The following is a 27,044-nucleotide window of genomic DNA, read 5'->3' on the forward strand; positions in this document are numbered from 1 at the left end:
TCACTGCAGCCTTGACTTCCCAGACTCAGGTGATCCTCCTACCTCAGCCTCCGGAGTAGCTGGGATCACAGGAGCGTGCCACCATGCCTGGCTAATTTTTTTTATTTTTATTTTTTTGAGACAGAGTCTCGTTCTGTTGCCCAGGCTGGAGTGTAGTGGTGCGATCTCGGCTCACTGCAACCTCCGCCTCCTGGGTTTACACCATTCTCCTGCCTCAGCCTCCCGAGTAGCTGGGACTACAGGTGCCCGCCACCATGCCCGGCTAACTTTTTTTTTGTATTTTTAGTAGAGACGGGGTTTCAACGTGTTAGCCAAGATGATCTCGATCTCCTGACCTTGTGATCTGCCCGCCTCGGCCTTCCAAAGTGCTGGAATTACAGGCATAAGCCACCACGCCCGGCCCTAATTTTTTTTTTTTTTTTTTTTTTTTTTTTGAGACGGAGTCTCGCTCTGTCACCCAGGCTGGAGTGCAGTGGCACGATCTCGGCTCACTGCAAGCTCTGCCTCCCGGGTTCACGCCATTCTCCTGCCTCAGCCTCCCGAGTAGCTGGGACTACAGGCGCCCGCCACCGCGCCAGGCTAATTTTTTTTGTATTTTTAGTAGAGACGGGGTTTCACCGTGGTCTCGATCTCCTGACCTTGTGATCCACCCGCCTCGGCATCCCAAAGTGTTGAGATTACAGGCGTGAGCCACTGCGCCGGGCCCCTAATTTTTTATATTGTTTGTGGAGATGGGGTTTCACCATGTTGCCCAGGCTGGTCTTGATCTCTTGGGCTCAAGTGATCTGCTTGCCTCAGCCTCCCAAGTGCTGGGATTACAGGAATGAGCAACCGCGCCCACCACACCTGGCTAATTTTTTTTTCACACCTGGCTAATTTTTAAAAAAAATTTTAATAGATGCGAGGTCTCACTGTGTTTCTGAAGCTGATCTCAAACTCCTGAGCCAGGCAGTCCTCCTGCCTCAGCCTCCTAACGTGCTGGAATTACAGGTGTGAGCCACCATGCCCAGCCTGGGATGGCAGTCTAAGATGAAGGAGCAGTGTGAAAAAATACCGGTTGAGAGTGTCTAGTGTATGCTTATAAGAAAAAGGGAAGAAAACAAGTAGCAAGAATAGAGCATTGGGGATGACAAAGAAAAGACACTTCTCAGCTTGCACATCCTCAGCAATACCAATATTCACTTGATTCAAACATTTGTTATACAGGTATAAACACACTTATATATGCATAGGTTATTTCTAAAGAACACCTAAGAAACTGGTAGCAGTAGTTGCTTCTGTGGAGGTTCTGGGGTGGCAGGAGTCAGGGATGGAGGGTGACTCACTTTCACTGTTCTTTTATATCTTTTGCATTTTGTCCCATGTGCATCTATTACCTATTCCACCAAAAGTAACTTGAAAATATTTTTTAAATAGGTAAAATATGTCATATTTTGAGCTTTGTGTCTTCTCAAAACAGCAGTCACAGTGATCCCTTTAAAATAGGTCATATTATGTCACTTCAGTGCTCAAAACTCTCCCAGTAGCTCCCCATTTTACCCAGGGTAAAAGCCAGAGATCTCAGAATGGCCTATAAGGTCCTCCATGATTCAGAAGCCCTGGCATGTTTTCTCCTCAGGGTGTATGCCCTGCTCCCTTGCCTACTGTTTTACTCATTTATTTTCTTGCTATCTGTCTCCCCTCTGTAAAATGTTAGCCCTGTGAAGACAGATTTTTGTCTGATTTGTTCTTTGCTAGTTCCAGCTCCTAAAATAGTCCCTTATGTGGTAGATCACAAAAAAAATTGTCACAAATTATCTGCAGCCCCTCCCTTCAATACCTGGAGTATGTTTCCTCATTTTGAATTTCAGCTGGCCTTAGATTTGCTTTGATACCAGTAGAATGCACCGTAAGTGTTATTGTGTGAGTTCCGAGCTGAGTCCTGTCAGCCTCCCCTGTTGCCCTAAGAACCTTTCCACCAGCATGAGAACAAGCATGGAATAGCTGTCTGGAGGATTAAAGAACAGGTGAGAGGCCTTAGCCATCTCAGTTGTCCCAGTTGAGGCCCCAGACATGAAAGTGAGGCCATCCTAGCTACCCCACAGGGATATTGTGAGGATCAGAGAGAATGTATGTAATACGTATGCTGCAGTTCCTGGCACATAGGTTCATACTCATTATTTCTACCTCTCCTCTTCCTCTAAAAGGACAATAATTCAGCCTGGGCAACATGGAGAAACCTTGTCTCTACCAAAAATACAAAAATTAGCCAGGTGTGTTAGAGTGCGCCTATAGTCCCAGCAACTGGGGAGGTTGAGATAGGAGGATCACTTGAGCCCGGGGGTTGGAGGTTGCAGTGAGTTGAGATCGCACCACAACAGTCTAGCCTTGGCAACAGGCCGAGACCCTGTCAAAAAAAAAAAAAGAAAAAGAGAGAGGAAGAAGGAAGGAGAAGAGAAGAGGAGAGAAAAGAAAAGAAAAGAATTAACAAACCAGATGTTGAAATCTGTCAAAAGTCCTGTTCAGAAATATCAGTCCCGGATGGAAGGTACTAAAAGAGAGTAAAGAGATATGATCTGTAGTCGGCAATCACTATTTTACATGCAATTTAAGAAACTACTTGTATTTTGGAGATTTCTTAAAAAACTAAAAGTAGAACTACCACATGATCCAGCAATCCCACTACTGAGTCTTTATCCAAAGGAAAAAACTATATATATCAAAGAAATACCTACATCCCTGTGTTTATTGCAGCACCATTTATAATAGCAAAGTTACGGAATCAACCTAAGTGTCTATTAGTGGACTAATGGATAAAGAAAATGTAGTATATATACACAATGGAATACTATTTGGCCATAAAAATAATGAAATCTTGTCATTTGCAGCAACGTGGATAGAACTAGAGGTCACTATGTTAAGTGAAATAAGCCAGGCATAGAACGACAAGTATTGCATGTTCTCACAATGTGGACGCTAAAAAAGTTGATCTCATGGAGGTAGAGAGTAGAATGGTAGATACCAGAGGCTGGGAATGGTGTGTGGGTGAGTATGAAGAGAGGTTGGTTAGTGGGTACAAACATACAGTTAGGTAGAAGGAATAAGTTCTAATGTTGGGTAGCAGAGTAGGGTGACTGTAAGTTAGCAGCAGTATATTCTGTGTTTCAATGTAGCTAAAAGAGAGGACTTAAAATGTTCTTAACACATAGAAATGATAAATACTTGAGGTGATGGACACCCCAAATATCTTGGCTTGATAATTACACAGTCTGTGCATGTAACAAAATATCTGTCACATGTACCCCATACATTTTTTCTTTTTTTTTGAGACAATTTCGCTCTGTTGCCAGGCTGGAGTGCAGTGGCACGATCTTGGCTCACTGCAACCTCCACCTCCCGGGTTCAAGTGATTCTCCTGCCTCAGCCTCCCAAGTATCTGGGATTACAGGCACATGCCACCACGCCCGGCTAGTTTTTTGTATTTTAGTAGAGATGGAGTTTCACCATGTTGGCCAGGATTGTCTCTACCTCCTGACCTCATGATCCGCCCGCCTCAGCCTCCCAAAGTGCTGGGATTACATGCGTGAGCCACTGCGCCTGGCCTTTTTTTTTTTTTTTTTTCTTTTTGAGACAGAGTCTCACTCTGTCACCCAGTCTGGAGTGTACAGTGGCATGACCTTGGCTCATGGCAACCTCTGCCTCCCAGGTTCAAGTGATTCTTGTGCCTCAGCCTCCCAGGTAGCTGGGATTACAGGCATGCACCACCATGCCCGACTGATTTTTGTATTTTTAGTAGAGACAGGGTTATGCCATGTTGACCAGGCTGGTTTTGAACTCCTGGCCTCAAGCAATCCACCTGCCTTGGCCTCCCAAAGTGCTGGGATTACAGGCATGAACCACCGTGCCCAGCCACATATACCCCATAAATATTTTAAAATACCATGTATCAATAAAAATATATTAACAAAAAAAAGAAGGAAACTGCCTGTATTTCAAAGGAATTTGGGAACTCTCCTGCCTGATTGGTCAGAAGGTATGACATATTGCTTGGTGTCCACTAGGAAGCGATAAACACATTTAATTAAGGAATAGTGCTTCTCCAAGGTATATGCACTTGCCAGATAGTAAATGTTACTTTATTACTTTAATTTGGCTGTGAAACTTAGACTTCTTTAATTTGTTAATTTTGTACTTAAAATTATTAAGAGGTGGCTTTATTCTTTTTAAGGTATTAAAAGAACTCATAATATATGTTTTCAAGAAAGTCAGCCTTTGCAAGTTATTTTTGACAAGAATGTTTGTACTAATACGCTAATGATTCAACCAAGGTAATGTGTTCTCTGTTGTCAATTTTTTTTCTCCTGAATACAGTAGGATCATGGAGTGAAGAATCAGTGCTCTAGAGCTTTTCAGTTAGCACATTTTTTTTTGTTTTTTGATATGGAGTCTCGCTCTGTCGCCCAGGCTGAAGTGCAGTGGCATGATCTCGGCTCATTGCAAGCTCCGCCTCCCGGGTTGACGCCAGTCTCCTGCCTCAGCCTCCCGAGTAGCTGTGACTACAGGTGCCCGCCACCACTCCCGGCTAATTTTTTTGTATTTTTAGTAGAGACGGGGGGGTTTGCCGTGTTAGCCAGTATGGTCTTGATCTCCTGACCTCGTGATCCACCTGCCTTGGCCCCCTAAAGTGCTGGGATTACAGGCGTGAGCCACCACGCCCGGCCAGTACATTTTTTTTTTTTTAAGCTAAAATTTGACTTGGAGAAATCACCATACAGGGACAAGAGGAAACTTTGATAAAGATAATAGTGGATAATAACTAATGGTAGCAATAATAATTTAGTGACCCAAGAAAGTTCTAAAAACACCCCAACAGTGGCTTTCTGTATCAAGTTGCATTTATATCGTTCTTGTCTGAATCTTAAAATACAGAGCTTGAGGAAATTTTAACATTTTTTTATGTGCAATGATTTTGGCCCTAAGTATTAACAGTTTTTTCCTCTAGATGATGAGTGAGGCATATTTGTCTTGAAATTTGAAACTTGAAACTTGTTATTTGAAAGTGCATCCAGTTTTCAGTTTAGCTGTAGCATTAAACGTTAATTAACATTACTTTTTGAGCCAAACGATATTTTATCCATATTGTTTTTAAATTATTATTATTATTTTTGAGACAGAGTCTCCTTCTGTCGCTCAGGCTGGAGTGCAGTGATGTGATCCTGGCTCACTGTAACCTCCACCTCCTAGGCTCAAACAATTCTTGTGCCTCAGCTTCCCGAGTAGCTGGGACTACAAGTGCGAGCCATCATGCCTGGCTAATTTTTGTATTTTTTGTAGAGACGGGGTTTCGCCATGTTGCTCAGGCTGATTGAGACAAACTTCTGAGTTCAAGTGATCCATCTGCCTTAGCCTTCCAAAGTACTGGGATTACAGGTGTGAGCTACCACATCTGGTCCCTTCTTCCTTCCTTCCTTCCTTCCTTCCTTCCTAATGGCACATTCATGTTGTCATTTTTTTTTGTATCAGATTATTTGGTATCTTGTATAACTGCCCCCGCTTAACACTGGAAAAGTTCCCAAATGAATTTTGTAGGTGTTCCTGACATTTTGATATCAAGAAATACTGCTAAACCAATGTCTAACATCAGATTAACACCAAGATTACATAAATTCTAAGAATTTTATTTTTATCTTAATAATATCTCAATGTCAAAAGGAGTGCAGAATTTATAATATAATAATAAAAAGACAACCCAGCTGTAAAAAATAAGTAAAGGATTTTAATAGTCATTTCTTGAAAGAAAATGTCAATAAGCACTTGAAAAGATGCCCAACATCATTAGTCATTAGGGAAATGCAAATCAAACAATTTTCAATCTGTGAATTATGTCATATGGGAATTATATCTCAATAAAACTGTTTTTGAAAAAAGGAGCCAGAATAAAAGGGCATTTGGGATGTCAAGAGAACCTTGAAAGCAACAGGTAACAGTCGAGGAAAGCAACAAAGGGAAAGAATATAGGCAGCAGGCTGCTTAGAAACCTCTGTCCTCTCATCTAGGTCTCCAGCATAATTCACCTGAGTTGTTTTTGAACAGCTTCACTTTCCAGTATCTCCATTTACAGTATGATCTAGGGCATAAGTAACTGGGCATACAAAAACATATAATTAAAGATATTTTATTCTGGAATTTTGTTTGTACTGCAGCGTTCATGTGTTTTACTAAGGATATATTTTGCTATTCTCTTGGCCTTCAAATGAAGTTATAATTTTAAAATATGCTGAAAATATAGCAGCTATGTATAAGAAAGAAGGTAGGAGTTTGGGTAAATTTTTCTAAACCCAGGCCAAGTAATTGTTTATTTCCAGATTAGAGATTTGGGTCCCAGTTAATAAGGTATGTCTTTCTGTTTGTTTTTCAAATAATGTTAATACCGTTCTTTACATTTTATAGATTGCTTGCTGATGCCATTGTTCTTTTTACATCAAGTCAAGAGGAAGTTACTCTTGCTGTTACTCCACTGAATTTTTGCCTCAAGAGTTCTAATGAGGAATCAATGGGTAAGGATTTTATCTGAAATGGTGTTTTGATGGGTTATTACTTCCTGTCTCTCGATTACTAACCATACTGCAAATATTAGTGACATAATTTTATTCCTGTCTAAAAAGCAGTAAGATGTAGAAAGGTTGGAAAAAGTTTTAAGAGATCCAACAAGTTTAACACAATCAGCAATTAAAATATTTGGCTTTGAAATTCAGGGTGTTTTAAAATTAGGAGAATGGGGCCAGGTGCTGTGGCTCACGCCTGTAATCCCAGCACTTTGGGAGGCTGAGACAGGTGGATTACCTGAGGTCAGGAGTTCGAGACCAGCCTGGCCAACATGGCGAAAACCCATCTTTATTAAAAATAAAAAAATTAGCTGGGCATGGTGGCTCGGGCCTGTAATCCCAGCTACTCAGGAGGCTGAGGTAGGAGAATCGCTTGAACCCGGGAGGTGGAGGTTGCAATGAGCCAAGATTGTGCCATTGCACTCCATTGCCTGGGCGACAGAGACTCTGTCTCAAATAAAAGAAAAAAGAAAATTTGCTATGGTCTTTTGGCACAACAAGCTGTTTGAGACTCTTTGACCTTAGATAATATGTTTTTGGTGACAGCAGTAAGGAGAGGATACAAAGGAAAAGAACTATTATTTTAAAGTGAAAAACCAGTAGAACCAGGGCTTAAGTTGGGTCACATGACTTTTGTAGTGTTTGTGCCAGGTTCTGTTCTAAATAGTTTGCATTTATGAAGTCATTTGATCTTCATAACAACTCTAAGATGTATGTAGGTACTATTATTATCACCATATTACATATGAAGAAATTGAAAGCATATATAAAGCACATATGAAGCAGTTGGACACTTTGGGAGGCTGAGGCAGAAGGATCACTTGAGGGGAGTTACCAGCCTTGGCAACATAGTGACACCTCATCTTTACAAAACATAAGAAAAATAGCCAGACATGGTGGTGCACACCTGTAGTGTCAGCTACTTGGTAGGCTAAGGTGGAAGGATTGCTTGAGTCCATGAGTTTGAGGCTGCAGTGAGCCATGATTGTGCCACTGCACTCCAGCCCAGGCAAGATAGCAAGATCTTGTCTCAAAAAAAAAATTGAAGCACAGAGAAACTGTAGCTTGCCTGGTGTCACAAATTGCCTAGTGAAAGGGTCTGTTTTATGCACCATCATGCCATCTCTGCATAAAGATGGCCATTTAGTAGCCAGGAGAAGCTGTCCCTTGTGAGTAGCTTTCTAATGAAGTTATAGTTACAGTTGACTGGCAATCTAGTTGTTTAATCTTACTATTAAACTTCTTCTATGCTAGTATATTGGGAGTGACATGAGCCTTCTTGTTGGAGATGAATGTATATTTAAGACATTGTTTGATCCTTTAAAAAATATATGATTTGGCTGGGCACGGTGGCTCACGCCTGTAATCCCAGCACTTTGGGAGGCTGAGGCAGGCGGATCATGAGGTCAGGAGATCGAGACCATCCTGGCCAACATGGTGAAACCCTGTCTCTACTAAAATACAAAAAATTAGTGGGGCGTGGTGGTGCGCACCTATAGTCCCAGGTACTTGGGAGGCTGAGGCAGGGAATTAATCACTTGAACCCGGGAGGTGATGGTTGCAGTGAGCCAAGATCACGCTACTGCACTCCAGCCTGGTGACAGAGCAAGACTCTGTCTACAATAATAATAATAATAATAATAATAATATATATGTATATATCACTCAATCTTTGTTCTTACTACTTATATAATATTCATTGAAGAAAATTAAAAATACAAAAAAAATTTTTTAAGTCACCTGATATCCCACTATACAGAGATAAGCACTTTTAATAGTTGGGTGTATCTCTTTCTGTACTTTAGATCTCACAACAGGAGATTGACTGAAGATAATTAAATACTATGAAACTATTAAAAGTAACATTGGCCAGGTGCAATGGTTCACCCCTGTAATCCTAGTGCTTTGGGAGGCTGAGGCAGGATTGCTTGAGGCCAGGAGTTCAGACCAGCCTGGGCAACACAGCAAGATCCCATCTCTACAAAAATAAAAAATTAGCCAGGTATAGTGGCATGCACCTGCAGTCCATGCTGCAGCAGCTGAGGCAAGGGGATCACCTGAGCTCAAGATTTCAAGGTTGCAAGTGAGCTATGATCATGCCACTGTATTACAGCCTGGGCAACAGAGTGAGACCCACTCTCAAAAAAAATTAATGGGCCAGGCACGGTGGTTCATGCCTGTAATCCCAGAACTTTGGGAGGCCGAGGAGGGCTGATCACCTGAGGTCAGGGGTTTGAGACCAGCCTGGCCAACATGGTGAAACCCTTTCTCTACTAAAAATACAAAATTAGCTGGATGTGGTGGTGTGTGCCTGTAGTCCCAGTTACTCAGGGGGCTGAGGCAGGAGAATCGCTTGAATCTGGGAGGCGGACCTTGCAGTGAGTCAAGATCACACCACTGGACTCCAGCTTGGGCAACAGAGTGAGACTTCATCTCAAAAAAATAATAATAAAAAAATTAAAGTAATGTTATATGTGTATGTATAAATACATTCCTCTCTCTCTGAGGGTATGTATCAGAGAGGTTTAATGAAGCAATTTTGTAGTGGAAAACACAAAACATTGACAAACACACACACACAAATAATTATAAAAATGTGCTTATTGACATAGAAAAATAGCCAAGATATATTATTGGGTAGATTATGAGATGGTATGTAGGGTAAGATCATACTTTGATTTAAAAATATGGCCAGGCGCAGTGGCTCACGCCTGTAATCCCAGTACTTTGGAAGGCCGAGGTGGGTGGATCACGAGGTCAGGAGATCGAGACCATCCTGGCTAACACAGTGAAACCCCATCTCTGCTAAAAGAAATACAAAAAATTAGCCAGGTGTGGTGGTGGGTGCCTGTAGTCCCAGCTACTCGGGAGGCTGAGACAGGAGAATGGCATGAACCCGGGAAGCAGAGTGTACAGTGAGCCGAGATTGTGCCTCTGCACTCCAGCCTGGGCAACATAGTGAGACTCCATCTCAAAAAAAAAAAAAAAAGTTAAAAATGTGCACGTAAGTGGCACATGCCTGTAGTCCCGGCTATTCAGAAGACTGAGGCAGAGGATCACTTGAGCCCAGGAGATCAAGGCTGCAGTGAGCTGTGATCATGCCACTGCACTCCAGCCTGGGCAACACAGCAAGACCCTGTCTCAAAAGGAAGAAAACAAAAAATTTATTAATTAACTTAGATAAGAAGTCTGGTATTTAAACATAAACAGTTTGATTTATGTGAAATGGATTTATAGACCCTAAATCATTGGGGAGTTTAAGAGAAATGTAAAATATTAAATTTCTCTTTTGAACAAAGGCATTTAAAAATAGCATACAGATATCAGGTGGGGGAGTTAGGGTAGGTAGGGCAGGAGGAAATGGGATGGGATTGGGAGACCAGAAAAATTCTTTTTTCCTCTAAATTCGTCTCTGGAACTAATTTTATTCTTTATTTTCCCATAATATTAAACAGATTTGAGCAATGCTGTGTACAGTGAGATGTTCGTTGGCTCAGATGAGTTTGACTTCTTTCAAATTGGAATGGACACTGAGATAACGTTTTGTTTCAAAGAATTGAAGGTAAATAAAGATTTGTATCAAATTCAAATTTTCACTGTAAGTTTTTATAAGGATTTTAAGTTTTTTTCTTCTTTTCTTTTTTCAGGGAATACTGACATTTTCAGAAGCTACACATGCTCCTATATCCATTTATTTTGATTTCCCTGGGAAGTAGGTCCTTGAGAATTTTTCTGAGCTTGTTTCTTTTGTTTTATATCAATAAGAAAACCATTTGGATCACTTTGAAATTAATTAACACCTCAGGAATACCTAAACTTTACTATTAATACTTATCAAACTAAAATTTTGAAAGATGCTAAAATATGGCATTTAAAATTTTATTTTTTCTTTTTTCAGACGGAGTCTCGCTCTGTCGCCCAGGCTGGAGTGCAGTGGCATGATCTCGGCTCACTGCAGTCTCCGCCTCCCGGGTTCAAGCAATTCTCCTGCCTCAGCCTCCCAAGTAGCTGGGATTATAGGCATCTACCACCATGCCTGGCTAATTTTTGTATTTTTGGTAGAGACAGGGTTTCACCATGTTGGCCAGGCTGGCCTCGAACTCCTGATTTCAAGAGATCCACCGGCCTCAGCCTCCCAAAGTGCTGGGATTACAGGCGTGAGCCACAGCACCCGGTCTACTGTTTTTTTTTTTTTTGAGATGGAGTTTCGCTTTTGTTGCCCAGGCTGGGGTGCAATGGTACAATCTCAGCTCACTGCAACCTCCGTCTCCCAGGTTCAAGTGATTCTCCTGCCTCAGCCTCCTGAGTAGCTGGGATTACAGACATGTGTCATCACGCCCAGCTAATTTTTTTTTTTGTATTTTTAGTAGAGATGGGGTTTCTCCATGTTGGTTAGGCTGGTCTCAAACTCGCAACCTCAGATGATCCGCCCGCCTCAGCCTCTCCTGTTTCTTTTTAGTCCAGAATTAAGTATCATTTCTAATGTGTTTCTAATGTCCATCAGAAAATGAGTGTCACTGTTGCTCTGACTTGGCTTTTTTAGACCTCTGGCTTTAAGTATTGATGATATGTTAGTGGAAGCTAACTTTATTTTGGCCACATTAGCTGAGGAACCAAGTAGAGCATCTTCACCGCAGTCACTGTGTCTTTCACAGAAACGAAAAAGGTAAGACTGTTTTAACTTCTTTATTACTTGGGACAAGCCATCATAATCTTATTTTGAAATAATTCACTGCTGTTCACTTAGGAAACAACTGAGGAGTGAAATATTAGATAACAAATTTTGACTGAATACGGAAGAGCTGTAGTGAAACTTACCTGGAGCATAGAAACATCACCAATCTCGTGTCAGATATTTGCTTTTTCTGTTCTGACCAGAATTGAACAAGACTGTCTGGTTTATCTGTGTTGTTTCCCAGAACTCAATTCCAATTTTTAGTTTTTGTTGCTGTTGTTGTTGTTGTTGTTATTGTTTTAGACAAGGTCTCACTCCCATTGCCCAGGCTTGAGTGCTGTGGTGCAATCTCAAGTCACTGCAGCCTCCATTTCCCTGGCTCAAGTGATCCTCCCACCTCAGCCTCCCAAGTAGCTGGGACTATAGGCATGTGCCACCACACCCAGCTAATTTTTTGTATTTTTTTTGTAGAGACAGGGTTTCACCATGTTGCCCAGGATGGTCTCAAACTTCTGGGCTCAAGCCATCCACCTGCCTCAGCCTCCCAGAGTGCTGGGATTACAGGTGTGAGTCTCCACATTGGACCTTTAGTTGTTTTTTTTTTTTTTTTTTTAGGGGTAACATAGTGTTTTCACAAGAAAGTCTATATTCACTTCCTAGAACTTTTGCTCAGATATAGGGATAGCCATTGCTTTCTTGCTTTTTTTTTTGTTTTTGTGACAGAGTCTCACTCTGTTGCCCAGGCTAGAGTGCAGTGGCACAATCTCGGCTCACTGAAACCTCCAACCCCTGGGTTCAAGCACTTCTCCTGCCTCAGCCTCCCTAGTAGCTGGGATGACATGTGTGCACTACCACGCCTGGCTAATTTTTGTATTTTTAGTAGAGACGGGGTTTCACTATGTTGGTCAGGCTGGTCTCGAACTCCTGACCTTGTGATCCGCCCGCCTCAGCCTCCCAAAGCGCTGGGATTACAAGTGTGAGCCACTGCGCCTGGCTTTTTTTCTTTCTTAATTTCTTTTCTTTTGGGGGAAGAATGATGCTTTATTGTAAAAGTTATTTCAGAAAATTTGGAAAATAGAGAAAAGTACAAAGAAGAAAATAAAACTTACTCGTAATTGCATCACCCAGAGATAGCCAAACATTCTGGCTCACTGCATTTTCTTTCAGACTTAATTTTGTGTATACTTGTATTTTCAAATTTTTTAAAAAAATTTTTTGAGACAGGGTCTCACTCTGTCACCCAGGTTGGAGTGCAGTAGCACAGTCATGGCTCATCCTAGTCTCAACCTCCCAGGCTCAAGCATTGCACCTCAGCCTCCTGAGTAGCCAGGACTACAGGCACCTGCCACCACACCCAGCTAATTCTTGTGTTTTTTGTAGAGATTGGGTTTTACCATGTTGCCCAGGCTGGTCTCTTAACTCCTGGGCTCAAGCAGTCTGCCTGTCTCGGCCTCTCAGAGTGCTAGGATTACAGATGTGAGCCACTGCACCCGGCCTATCCTTGTATTTTAAAATGAGATTAGGATCATAGAGCATATGCGGTTTTGGTATTACGGGTATGTTTCAATATCACTGATAATGACTTGAAAACATGATTCTTTTTTTTTTTTTGAGTCAGAGTCTCGCTTTGTCACCCAGGCTGGAGTGCACAGTGGCACCATCTCAGCTCATTGCAACCTCCACCTCCTGGGTTCAAGCAGTTCTCTGCCTCACCCTCCAGAGTAGCTGGGATTACAGGTGCCTGCCACCATGCCCGGCTAATTTTTTTGTATTTTTAGTAGAGACGAGGTTTCACCATCTTGGCCCTGCTGGTCTTGGACTCCTGACCTCGTGATCCACCCCTTCTTGGCCTCCCTAAGTGTTGAGATTACAGGCGTGAGCCACTGTGCCCGGCCGAAAACATGATTCTTAATGACTGTACACAATTTTATCATATAGATGTATAGTAATTTACTTGACTTTTCCCCTAACTTGCTCCTGTTACCATATCACAAGATATTCTATGCACAGAGTTGCTTTACTGAAAGATTCGTCTTTCAAGAGAACTTATAAATGACCATATATATAAATTTTAACTTGCAACAATTTAGTTCCATGTATTTCAATATATTCCCTAATCCAGTGCTATCACTGTCATCCCACATTGTCCTAGTTATATAAAAAATATATTTCACAATAAACAGTTCATTCATTTAATGCCTATTAATACCTCAGGTCAGATCTGATTGAAAAAAAGGCTGGCAAAAATGTAACTGGCCAGGCCCTGGAATGTATTTCAAGAAAAGCAGCACCAAGAAGGCTTTATCCTAAGAAGACTCTCACAAACATATCTGCATTGGAAAACTGTGGAAGCCCTGCAATGAAAAGAGTGGATGGAGATGTCAGTGAAGTATCAGAAAGCAGTGTCAGCAACACAGAGGAAGTGCCAGGGTCTCTGTGTCTCAGAAAGGTAAAAGAAAAGCGTTGAGATTCAACCACATCTCAGTCAAGAATTCTCATCTGTCTCCCTTTGCAGTCTTCCTCCCCAATCCCCACCCGGCCATGTTCTGAAAACTGATTTTCTTATTTTTTGATAGGGGAAAAGTGAAGCTAGTCTGAATTATAGAATGAAGAAAAGTCTCAGAGAAAAGTCTGATTTACAGAATATCAATAGAAAATAGTTAAATTGTTCAGTCAGTAATTTCTAACAAAGGATATTCAAGTAGAGATTTGGGTCACTTGTTTCCGAGAATAAATTATCATTGTTTATGGTATATTCTATCTTGAATAACAATAATATGCTGAGGTCATATAAATAATTTGTTTCCTAAAATGTTTCCTTCTAATTTTACTTTTCAAATTTGTTTGGTAAATCTTGTATTAATAATAGTACAAACGTAAATTTCATCCCAACAAATATCACAAATTCCTTCATAATGGAGTCCCAGTTAATAACATCTTATTCTATAAGATAGATGATAAGCTTCACAGAATGCTGTAGTGTTAAACCTTATGAAATCTACTGAAATGAAGGTAAGCAATATATTAGAAACTGAAGTATCTCAAATATTGATAATCCTAATTTTACTTGTTTAATGTTTTGTTCAAGCTTGTTTTGCTGTTGTTATTGTTGGTTTGGAGATATGAGTTTCTTAGTTAGAATTAGAAATTTGAAAGCAAAAATAATATTTTTGAAAGTTACCATCACCATCTTGGCTGGGTGCAGTGGCTCACGCCTGTAACCCCAGCCCTTTAGAAGGCCAACGAGGGAAGATCTCTTGAGGCCACGAGTTCAAAACCAGCCTAAGCAACAGAGTGAGACCCCATCTCAACAAAAATTTAAATATTAGCCAGATGTGGTGGCTGTAGACCTAGCTGCTGAGGAGGTTGAAGTGGGAGGATCTCTTGAGCCCAGTAGCTCAAGGCTTCAGTGAGCTATGATCGCACAACTGCACTCCAGCCTGGGCAACAGAGTGAGACCCTGTCTCTTAAAAAAATAAAAAATTCACCATATTATTGCTGTATATGACTTTTAGGGGAGAATTTGATTAGTAAACTGGACTTAGTTTGATACCATAGGTGTTTATTGAGTACTTGTTATATGCCCAACACTTAGGGTAATTTTCTCTTCCTGTATGTTACTAAGTTGGCCATAAAGTGAAAACTGAAATCTGTGTTCTCATTGTACAAAAGCATTGTCCCCTCCTATTTTTGTGGTCACACATGTTGTGCTTACTTTTTCACAGGCAACAACAGAAATCATTTTCCTGCTGCTTCAGGTTCCTGAAATTCACTAAGATTGCCAGTTTCTTTGCTAGAGAAAATGACATTTAGAACTTTAAGCTCCATGAGCACCATTACAGCACCCTTTACTCCAAATTTCCTGTTGTGTCACCAAATTCTTGAAAGAAGGCTCTATTTTTAAAGGGAATTATTTGCCTTAATGTGGCAAACTCCTGCAAAGCTGAAATTACATTATGGGTAAATGATGTAGACCCTTATCATATTCTGCCTGAAATTCCATGGGCTTCCTGCCGTCCTCTGTGCCTCTGTTCTCCTTCACCCTGCTTCTCTTCCACAGTATACTCATAGATTTTTGTCCAAACCTGAGGTCTACAGTGAGGCCCAGGGGTTCAGAGCCCTGGCTCTAGAGTTCACATGCCAAGGTTCAAACCTCTCTCTTACCACGTATTAACTGTGTAACTTGGACAAGTTATTTATTTTGCCTTCAGTTTCCTTAGTAAAATGGGGGTAATAATAATTATGCCCACTAAATGGAATTGTAAAAATTGAGCTAAAGATGTAACAGGCACATGGTCAGTGCTTGATAAAATTTAGTTATTGGCTGGGCACAGTGTCTCATGCCTGTAATCCCAGCACTTTGGGAGGCAGAGGCGGGCGGATCACGAGGTCAGGAGTTCAAGACCAGCCTGGCCAAGATGGTGAAACCCTGTCTCTACTAAAAATACAAAAATAAGCTGGGCGTGTTGGTGGGCGCCTGTAATCCCAGCTACTCAGGAAGCTGAGGCAAGAGGATCACTTGAATCCGGGAGGCGGAGGTTGCAGTGAGCCGAGATTGCGCCATTGCACTCTAGCCTGTGCGACAGAGCAAGACTCCGTCTCAAAAAGAAAAAAATTATTGTTGTTACTTACCACTCTCTTGCTTTTAAAACTCTTAGATTGGCCGGGCGTGGTGGCTCATGCCTGTAATCCCAGCATTTTGGGAGGCCAAGGTGGGCAGATCACAAGGTCAAGAGATCGAGACCATCCTGGCCAACATGGTGAAACCCCGTCTCTACTGAGAATACAAAAATTAGCCAGATATGGTTGGCCAGGCTGGTCTCAAACTTCTGGCCTCAAATGATCTGCCTGCCTCGGCCTCCCAAAGTGCTGGGATTACAGGCATGAGTCACTGTGCCTGGCCTCCACATTTAATATTCTATATAACAGTACAATGATCATTTCACTGAACAAAAATCAGAAAATACAAATAGGAGATAATCACTTCAAATATTTTGATTATTCCTCTGCCTTTAAGATTTTCTTCTTTTTATTTATTTGTTTTTTTTAGACGGAGTTTCACTTTTGCCCAGGCTGGATTGCAATGGTGCAATCTTGGTTGACTGCAACCTCCACCTCCCGGGTTCAAGCGATTCTCCTGCCTCAGCCTCCTGAGTAGCTGGGAATACAGGCGCCCACCACCACGCCCAGCTAATTTTTTTGTATTTTTTTAGTAGAGACAGGGTTTCACCGTGTTGGCCAGGATGGTCTCTATCTCCCGACCTCAGGTGATCCGCTCGCCTTGGCCTCCCAAAGTGGTGGGATTACAGGCGTGAGCCACTGTGTCTGGCCAATTTTTGTATTTTTAGTAGAGATGGGGTTTCACCGTGTTGCCCAGGCTGGTCTCAAACTCCTGACCTCAAGTGATCCACCCTCCTTGGCTTTCCAAAGTGCTGGGATTACAGATATAAGCCACTGCACCCAGCCCGCTTTGTCCTTTACCTTGACATTTTAGTAGAATGTCCTAACTTTGGGTTTCTTCTGTGTTTCCTCATGATTAAATTAAAACTATGTATTTTTGGTAGAATTCAACAGAGTAATAACGTTGGGTTCTCTTTTATCTGGAGGCACAGGTTGATTTTTCTCCGTATTGGTAGTGTTAATTTCTATCATATGGTCAAGGTGGTGTCTGCCGGCTCTCTACTATATAGTTACTGTTTTTCTGTTAGTAACTAGTAAGTATTTTGTGGAGAGATACTTTGATACTATGTCTTACTCTGTTGCCTAGGCTGGAGTGCAGTGGCATGATCTCAGCTCACTGCAACCTCTGCCACTCGGGTTCAAGTGATTCTCCTGCCTCAGCCTTTGGAGTAGCTGGGATTACAGGCGCCTGTCACCACACCTGGCTAATTTTTGTAGTTTTTAGTAGAGACAGGGTTTCACCATCTTGGCCAGGCTGGTCTTAAACTCCTGACCTCATGATCCACCCGCCTTGGCCTCCCAAAGTGCTGGGATTATAGGCGTGAGCCACTGCACCCAGCCTGTTTTTTGTTGTTGTTGTTGTTTGTTTGTTTAATTATCTATTGATGCTTGTTTGTCGGAAAGTTATTACTATGATGTTTACAAAACGGTGATTTTTCTATTTTTTTGTGTATTTATTAGATGGAAATCCACTTTAAGAAAGAACTTTGCTTTCTCCGCTATGTGTTATATCACATATATATGATTTATATCACTGTGTACTCTTGGACCTTCATTTTATTCTGTGGATTATAATCCATTACTATCACTACTCATTTTGTTGCTCCTTACTCTTTTGGAACCTTCAGGTATTCCTGGCTTATCGTGTACTTCCCCTGCCCCAGCTCTGGAATCAGCTGTTTCTTCCAGGAGCCCTGGTTCCTTTTATTGGAGTTGGTATATAGAGACCAGCTTCTGGGTGCTAGGTGTGCTCTTTTATATGAGGGTTTCATTGCTTCTGGGCCCTCTCAGGTGGCAGAGCTAGGAATTATATGTATGCATTAACATGTATACATATATTGATCTGTTATTATGTCTGTTTATATACATGCATTAAAATCTGCGAATTCATATTGATTCCTCTGATTCATTCCAGCACCATAGGGTTCATGCAATTCTCCCCCTTTCCTTATTTGAAACTCTTTGATAATGAGAAACTTATCTCTTATCCACTAGATACTAACTTACTGTAAATCCCAGAATGCATAATTTCAGAAGTTCTAACTCATACTCCTATGAAAAATCTACTAAGAGTACAGTATTTGTAAACATTCTTGTCTTTAAAGTATTCAAAATATGTTTTTCAAGGTTACTTAGCTTCGTTCTTTTCTTCCCCCACTTAGATTTCAGTATGGTGATGTTAATCATTTGTAATACAGTTAGCTTCATTTGTTTGTTTGTCTTCCATTTTGGTTCTCCCCAAATCCTTGTTGATTTTATTTATTTGCTGCTTTGAGTGCTGAACCATTAACATGGTCCTAAAAGTCAGAACTATATAAAGCAGTGTTACTTCCTCTCTCTTTTCTACTCTGTGCCACAGCCCCTTATAGAGAATAAATCTCGTTAGTTTCTTTCCTTTTTTTTTTTTTTTTTTTTTTGAGATGGAGTCTTGCTGTTTTGCCCAGGCTGGAGTGCAGTGGTGCGATCTCGGCTCACTGCAACATCTGCCTCCCTGGTTCAAGCAATTCTCATGCCTCAGCCTCCCGAGTAGCTAGGATTACAATTGTGCACCACCACACCCAGCTAATTTTTGTAGACACGTGGTTTCATCATTTTGGCCAGGCTGGTCTCGAACTCTTGATCTCGGGTGATCCATCTGCCTTGGCCTCCCAAGGTGCTAGCTAGAATTATAGGCATGAGCCACCGTGCCCGCCCTAGTTTCTCATTTATCATTTCTGTGTTTCTTTTTGCACAAATGAGCAGATACATACACATTTTCTTCTTTTTTTCTTACACTATAAATTCAGTTTTCCACTTTGCTTTTTGCACCTGAGAGCATGTACTAGAAATCACTACATCCTGGGTTCTTTTTTCCCCCTAACAGCTGCATTGTATTTCACATGTGAATGTACCATAGTTAATTCAACCATTCTCCTATATCTGGGCATTTAGATTCCTTCACCAGTATTTTATTTACACTTACAAACAAAGCTGCAACGAATAACCTTTTACACATATATTTTTATATCATCAGAAGTGTATTTTCAAGGTAAATTCCTAAAAGTGGGACCGCTGGTTCACAAGGTGAATGCAGATGTAGTTCTGTGAGGTTCTGCCAGATTCCTCTCCAGTTATGCCACTTTGCATTCCCTGCAGTAGTGGAGTGCCCATTTCCCCACAGCCTGGCAAGCAGCATGTGTTGTCAAACTTTAAATTTTTTTTTTTTTGCCAAACTGATAGTTGAGAAATGGTTATCTCAGTATGGTTTTAATTTGCATTTCTCTAATTGTGAGTGAAGTTGAACATCTTTTCACGTGTTTAAAGACCATTTTATAATTTTTGTGAATTGTTTATTCATGTCTCTTCCCATTTTTCTATTGAGTATTTGTAAGCATTCTTTATATAGATAGGAATACTAGCCCTGTATCTGTGATAAATGGTGCATTTATTTTTTCCCACTTTATTAGTTGTGTTTTAAGGGGTTTTTTTTGCCATGCAAAAATCTTTCATTTTTTCTTCAAATTTTTCATTTTATGTAGTCTAATTTATACTGTTTAAAAATTGTCAGTGGACTTTTGAGTCAGTAATTAGAAAGCAAGCTTTTCCCTACGTGGAGTTAAAAGAGGAATTTACCCATGTTTTCATCTAGAACTTGTGGGATTTCATTTTTTCATATTTACATCCTGAGCCATTTGGAGTTTCTCTTCTTGTGCATGGCATGAAATACAGATCTAATTGTATCTTTTTCAAAATGGCTTCCCAGCTATCCCAGAACCACTTATTATAAAGTCTGCCTTTGCCCTAGTGATTTGAAGGTCCTGTTTATCATATATTAAATTTCTTTTTGTATTTTGAGCCACTTGTGGACTTTGTTTTCTGTTCTGCTGATCCATTTGTCTTTTCATGTGTCTGGACCACACTGTACATTAGCTTCAGAGTATGTTTTAGTGTCTGGTATGGTTTGTCTTTGTGGCAGTGTTCTCTTGGCTATTCTTGAAGGCTTGTTTGTTTGTTTGTTTGTTTGGAGACAGAGTCTCACTCTGTTGCCCAGGCTGGAGTGCACCAGCGCAATCTTGGCTCATTGCAACCTCCGCCTCCCGGGTTCAAGTGATTCTCCTGCCTCAGACTCCTGGGTAGCAGGGATTACAGGTGCGCGCCACCACATCTAGTTAATTTTTGTATTTTTAGTAGAGATGGGGTTTCACCATGTTGGTCAGGCTGGTCTTGAACTCCTGGCCTCAGGTGATCTGCCTGGCTCGGCCTCCCAAAGTTCTGGGGTTACAGGCATGAGCCACTGCACCCAGCCAGGTTTATTTTAAATTTGAACTTTAATATCAACTTATCTTTTCCATAAAAAATTTATTCAAATTTTCAGGCTGGGTGCTGTGGCTCACGCCTGTAATCCTAGCACTTTGGGAGGCCAAGGCAGGCGGATCACTTGAGTTCAAGACCAGCCTGGCCAACATGGTGAAACCCTGTCTCTACTGAAAATACAAAAATTAGCCAGGCATGGCGGTGGGTGCCTGTAATCCCAGCTACCCAGGAGTCTGAGACAGGAGAATCACTTGAACTAGGGAGGCAGAGGTTGCAGTGAGCCGAGATCGCGCCATTGAACTCCAGCCTGGGCGACAGATCGAGACTCTGTCTCAAAACAAACAAAATTATTCAGATTTTCTTAAATTTGTTAACTTGGGGAAAACTGACATTTTCATCCTTTTCAGAGATAGGCGATGTATTTCCATTTGTTTTAAGTCTACTTTTGTCTTTCAGGAGTGTTTTAATGTTCCCCTTGTATAGGTTTTGTGCATTTACTTTTTTATCTTATTTATTTTTTGAGACAGGGTCTTGCTCTCTCATCCAGGCTGGAGTGCATTGGTGCGATCTCAGCCCACTGCAACCTCCACCTTCCAAGCTCAAGTGATCTTCCCATCTTACCTTCTCAAGGAACTGGGACTACAGACACATACCACCACACCCAGCTAATTTTTTGTAATTTTTTTTTTTTGCAGAGACAGGATTTTGCCATGTTTTCCAGGCTAGTCTCCAACTCCTGGGTACAGGCAATCCTCTTGCCTTGGCCTCCCAAAGTGCTGAAATTACAAATGTGAGCCACTGTGCCTGGCCTGTATATTTATTACTAAGTTTATTCCTAAATAATCTTCTCTGTTGCTACTGTACGTGGGGTTTTCTCTACCATTATTTTCTCTGCCTATTGTGTATGTGAAGACTATTGTTTTTTGTGTGTTAATTTTATATCCTGCTACCTTGCTGAATTATGTTATTGTTTACATTAATCATTGATTGTCTCAGGTTTTCTAGGCATACTATCTATCATTGTATATAGAAATTATTTTATTCTTTAATGCCTCCAATTGATCTCTTCAACTGCATTAAGTAATAACCTCTGGTATGATGCTGCGTAACAGTGGAATGAGGGAGCTCCTTTTTTAGTTCCTGGTCCTAGTGGAAAGGTGTGGCACACGCTTTTGTGTTTTACTTTTGCTCGTGCTGTTGTTCCTACACCCTGGGGTGGTCATATTTCTTTCTTCTCTACCTTTCAAACTTTTAATTTTATTTTTTACCCACACTACACAGATGTAGCCCTTTCAAACTTTTATCCACCTTCAAGGCCTGGCTCAAATGACACTTCTCCTTTTGAAGCCTTCTAATTCTAGTCAGAGCATTTTGTTCATCCTATTCATTTGTTATTTTTTAATTTTTAATTTTTTTTGAAATGGATTTTTCCCTCTGTTGCCCAGGCTGGAGTGCGGTGGTGCTATCTTGGCTCACTGCAACCTCCGCCTCCCAGGTTCATGCGATTCTCCTGCCTCAGCCTCCCGAGTAGCTGGGATTACAGGTGCCTGCCACCACACCCAGCTAACTTTTGTATTTTTAGTAGAGACAGAGTTTTACCACGTTGACCAGGCTGGTCTTGAACTCCTTACCTCAGGTGATCCGCTCTCCTCGGCCTCCCAAAGTGTTGGGATTACAGGCGTGAGCCACTGCGCCTGGCCCTATTCCTTCGTTATTCTGTCACACGATAATTCATTATGTGTGCTCTTACACCACCACTAGGCAGAGTAGGAGCTCCCCGAGGGCAGGCCTGAATCTTACCTCTGTGTTCCTAGTGCAGAGGCCAGGAATTGGCACAGCTTCAGCCCTGGCTTGAGATGTCCTCGGGTGACATCACAGAATTCCAAAATGAAATCAATTTTAATTCACTTTATTTTTAAAAAGAAGTATATGCTAGTTGTGCTAGTATATGCTGGTTGTGCTAGTTTTTAGTTGTGCTTTATTTTTAAAAAGAAGTATATGCTAGTTTGAAAGAGGATTTTCAAAATTAAATGATAGATATCACCATATTCTAAACAATGACCAGTGGCTTTTTCTGCTGTGGATTTTTTTTTCTTTTCTATTTGAGTCAAAATCTTACTCTATCGCCCAGGCTGGAGTGCAGTGGCACGATCTTGGCTCACTGCAACCTCCGCCTCCTGGGTTCAAGCGATTCTCCTATATCAGCGTCCCAAGTAGCTGGGATTACAGGCATATGCCACCACTCCCAGCTAATTTTTGTATTTTTTGGTAGAGATGGGGTTTTACTGTGTTGCCCAGGCTGGTCTCAAACTCCTGACCTCAAGTGATCTGCCCACCTTGGCCTCCCAAAGTGCTGAGATTACAGGTGTGAGCCACTGCACCTGGCCACGTCCAGCTAATTTTTGTATTTTTTTGGTAGAGCCAGGGTTTCACTGTGTTGGCCAGGCTGGTCTCGGACACCTGACCTCAGGTGATCCACCTCCCTTGGCCTCCCAAAGTCTGGGATTACAGGCATGAGCCACCGCGCCTGGCCTGCTGTGGATTTTTTATTAAGTTTAAACCAGAAGTTATACACAGCTCTCAGGGGCATCAAAATAGGGACAATATGTATATTAGTAAAAAAAAAAAAAAAAAAATTTTATAATTCTCTTCTTACCCAACTCATATTGGACTTGAAGTTAATTTCTGGTTGCATGGGTGTTCTCAAGCTTCCTCCATTAGATTACTAGACATGGAGAAGGACCCCATTATCCAGCCATATGAGACTTACAGGCTGAAGGTTGGGACAAGGGAGGGTAGCAAATAGCATTTACTCTAAGCCAGTAGCAAATTCAGGGCAGCTCTCAAAGATTAAAGAAAACCTCAGCTTTCAAGTCTCATATAGCACCACAAACATTATCAAGAGCTATTTGCACGTGATGATATACACTGAACAGACACAGGTGCTATATTTAGGTCTTTTCTAGCCTTAGGTTCTTGACCTTGGTTAAGACTAGACTCTTTAGAGGCAATTGAAACCATGCCTCCAATTGGCCAGGCACGGTGGCTCATGCCTGTAATCCCAGCACTTTGGGAGGCCGAGATGGGCGGATCACGAGGTCAGGAGATCAAGACCATCCTGGCTAACACAGTGAAACCCCGTCTCTACTAAAAATACAAAAAATTAGCTGGGTGTGGTGGCGGGCACCTGTAGTCCCAGCTACTTGGGAGGCTAAGCCGGAGAATGGTGTAAACCCGGGAGGCGGAGCTTGCAGTGAGCCGAGATTGCGCCACTGCACTCCAGCCTGGGCTACAGAGCGAGACTCCGTCTCAAAAAAAAAAAACAAAAAAACCCATGCCTCCAATTATGGCCAGATCAGTATGTTAGTTTCCCAATGACCCTTTAACAAATTGCCACAAATTTAGTAGCTTGAAACAACATGAATTGAGTATCTTACAGTTCTGAAGGTCAGAAGTCCTAATTGGGTCTCAATGGGCTAAAATCAAGGTGTCATCAGAGCTGTGTTCCCTTCAGGAGACTCTGGGGGAGAATCTGCTTTCTTGCCCTTTCCAGCTTCTAGAGAAGCTTTGTAGTCCTTTTCCAGCTTCAAAATCAGCAACGGCCGTTTTTTCCACACAGCCGCACTCTGACCTTAACTCTTCTGTCTCCCTCTTCCATTTCTATGGATCACTGTGATTACATTGGGCCCACCTGGCTATTCCACATCAGCAATTAGAAACCTTAATTCCAACTGCTACCTTAATTCCTCTTTGCAGTGTGACATAACATCTTCAGAGGTTCATGGGCTTAGTACATGGACTTCTGGGAACCATTATGCTGCCTACCACAGCATGTATCACAGCTATCTGGGGAGCAGTTTCAACAGCTGCAAGGCAAGCCTTGCAGAGGGCATCTTCACCTTCTGAGATGTGAGGATGACCCAAGAACAGGGCTCACTCATTTGTTCTCTTGTGGTACTGTGCAGCTCCAAGTATTTCTTGAGAGCTGTGTCCTAGACAGCCATGTGAGGGATACTACAGTGAACAAAATAAACAAGCTTCCTGAACTTGTTTAGAGACTAGAGCGGGTATCAGGTATCGGGACTAGGGTATAGGTATAACATGACTAAATATATAATTTTTAAAAGGCTGTGTTCAGTTCAATAAAGGAGAAGTTCAGGGTGCTTGGAGAAGATTTAATGGTATGTACTGCCTTAATCCAGGTCAGAACTTCTTCCCCTTGAAACTGGTGTTTGAGCTGAGCTGAAAAGGATGAGGGCTTGGGAGTGGGAGTAGAGCTCAGGGAGGGCGGCCTGTGCAAAGGCCCCAGCAGGGGAGGGAGCCTGGGGATTTGAAGGAGCTGAGGGATGGCCACTGTGGTTGGAGATCAGAGCCAGAGGGAGACAGTGGCACAAGGGGAGGCTAGAGTGCTTGGTAAGAGCCAGATCATGCTGGAGAGTCCTGGAAGCTGTGCAAGCGGCCAAAGTACCTGGGTATTTAAAATATTTGAATGGCTTTACCTGGGAGGGCTGACAGACTGAATGTTGACCAGATGACTTTAGCCGCTAGTGTTATATGAAAAACGGGCTTCAGTGAGGCAATAGTCACCCAATTGTGGCATCTGAGAGATGGTGATTACTTAGATGAGAAGTGGAGAGAGGCAGCTGAAATAGTTCATTTAGGAGCCAAAACTAGCAGGACTTGGTGATGGATTGGTTATGGGAGTTAAGGAAAAAGGTATCCAGGGAGGTCTTAGGTTTGGAGAAGTAGATTCAGGGCTTAGTAAGATCATGAATTCAGTTTTGGATATGTTAAGGGAATGCTAATTGCATGTAGCGGGTAAAGACCCACAGTGCCGCCCACCATCTTCCTCCCTGCAGGACAGCTCTACACCAAAGACTCATAAGGCCTCAAATGGCAGCAGCGCTGAGGTTAAGAAACCCAAGTTCAGAGGCTGCTTAGAAGAGGGCAAGCCGGCTGAGCTGAGAGCAGCCAGGAGAGTGCGGCATGAGAAAGATGTGTCAGAGTGAATATCAAGTGGGGAGGACTGGAAATGGGTCCTGACTTTAAGGATGTGGTAAATTCTGTTGACCATAAGTTTCTGTGATATGGGGGTCAGTGAGGGAGAAGTTTTTTTTGTTGTTTGTTTGTTTGAGACAGTCTTGCTCTGTTGCCCAGGCTGGAGTGCAGGGGCATGATCTCGGCTCACTACAACCTCCACCTCCCGGGTTCAAGTGATTCTTGTGCCTCAGACTCCCAAATAGCTGGGATTACAGGCATGCATCACCACACCCAGCTAATTTTTTGTGTTTCAGTAGAGACAGGGTTTCACCATGTTGCTCAGGCTGGTCTCGAACTCCTGGGCTCAGGTGATCCACCCACCTTGGCCTCCCAAAGTGCTGGGATTACAGGTGTGAGCTACCACGCCGGGCCTGGAGAAGCTTTTTTTAAGTAAAGAGTAGGAGAATGAGAAGATAGAGACAGTGGGTGTAGACAGCTCTACAATTAGAGATAAAGCAGTAACTGAAGGGGGAAATGGGAAGAGGTTAGGCTATTTGTTTATTTATTTAGAGACAGAGTTTCGCTCTTGTTGCCCAGGCTGGCAGTGGCTCAATCTCAGCTCACTGCAACCTCCGCCTCCCAGGTTCAAGTGATTCTCCTGCCCCAGCCTCCCTAGTAGCTGGGATTACAGGTGCCTGCCACCACACCCAGCTAATTTTTTGTATTTTTAGTAGAGACAGGGTTTCACTATGTTGGCCAGGCTGGTCTCAATCTCCTGACCTCAGGTGATCCACCTGCCTCAGCCTCCTAAAGTGCTGGGATTGCAGGCGTGAGCTACCGTGCCTGGCTATTTCTGTATTTTAAAGATAAGAAGACTGGGCCCAGTGGCTCATGCCTGTAATTCTAGCACTTTGGGAGGCGACGGCGGGAGGATTGCTTGAAGCCAGGAGTTTGAGACCAGCCTGGGCTACGTAGCAAGACCATGTCTTTACGGGGAAAAAAAAAAAAGCTGCACATGGTGGTGCGTGCCTGTAGTTACAGCTACTCCAGAGGCTGAGGTGGGAGGATTGCCCAGGAGTTTGAGGCTGCGGTGAGACGTGATCACACAGCTGCACTGCAACCTGGGCAATAGGGCAAGACCTGATCACAAATTAAAAAGTAAAGATGAGAGGCATTTGAGCATTTGAAAATGCTAATATTCCGAGGGGGCTGGGATGCAGAGATAGGGAGGGAAGGACTGGCTTTAACCTGGAAGGGTGGCTTCTGCCGTAGCAGGAGGGGAAGGGAAGAAGATGGATTAATTCATCCAGTGGCTTACGGAGGCTTCCTTGACCTCTGCCTCTCACAGTTCTGGTGGAAGCTTTGATGGCTCAGGAGGGGAGTCAGCAGCAGACCACTGATCCCAAACTGAAGATTGTCGTGTGCCTTTGAAGTCAGGGAAAGGTTTGGGTTTTTGTTTTGTTTTGTTTTTTGAGACAGAGTCTTGCTCTGTCCCCAGGCTGTAGTGCAGTGGCACGATCTCGGCTCACTGCAAGCTCCGCCTTCCGAGTTTACGCCATTCTCCAGCCTCAGCCTCCCGAATAGCTGGGACTACAGGCGTCCGCTGCCACGCCCAGCTAATTTTTTTGTGTGTTTTTAGTAGAGACGGGGTTTCACCATGTTAACCAGGATGGTCTCGATCTCCCGACCTCGTGATCCGCCCGCCTTGGCCTCCCAAAGTACTGGGATTACAGGCGTGAGCCACCGCGCCCGGGCAAGGTTTGGTTTTAGGACGTGGTGGACCAATAATGAAGGTTCTGGGTGTTCTGTGAACCATCACCAGCGAAGGCAGG

The 27,044-nt window shown here is 42.5% G+C and overlaps 1 protein-coding gene across 16 annotated transcripts in view; it reads left to right on the plus strand.

Moving 5' to 3' along the window:
• Positions 1-27,044, plus strand: part of RAD9B (RAD9 checkpoint clamp component B) — a 35,383-nt gene that overhangs the window by 6,672 nt on the left and 1,667 nt on the right. For 10 of the 16 annotated variants that reach the window (XM_055236380.2, XM_055236381.2, XM_055236388.2 and 7 more), the window contains 6 exons: positions 4,208-4,307; positions 6,430-6,536; positions 10,040-10,146; positions 10,232-10,296; positions 11,128-11,250; positions 13,474-13,708. In XM_055236380.2, coding sequence (XP_055092355.1) covers positions 4,208-4,307; positions 6,430-6,536; positions 10,040-10,146; positions 10,232-10,296; positions 11,128-11,250; positions 13,474-13,708 — 737 coding nt within the window. Of the gene's footprint in view, positions 1-4,207; positions 4,308-6,429; positions 6,537-10,039; positions 10,147-10,231; positions 10,297-11,127; positions 11,251-13,473; positions 13,709-14,984; positions 15,609-17,026; positions 17,974-20,755; positions 21,581-25,091; positions 25,402-27,044 lie in introns of those variants that run through there. The other 6 variants (XM_063614501.1, XM_055236384.2, XM_063614500.1 and 3 more) reach the window with 6 other exon arrangements.

The sequence above is a fragment of the Symphalangus syndactylus genome, chromosome 13, assembly GCF_028878055.3.
Source record: "Symphalangus syndactylus isolate Jambi chromosome 13, NHGRI_mSymSyn1-v2.1_pri, whole genome shotgun sequence".
NCBI lineage: Eukaryota > Metazoa > Chordata > Mammalia > Primates > Hylobatidae > Symphalangus > Symphalangus syndactylus.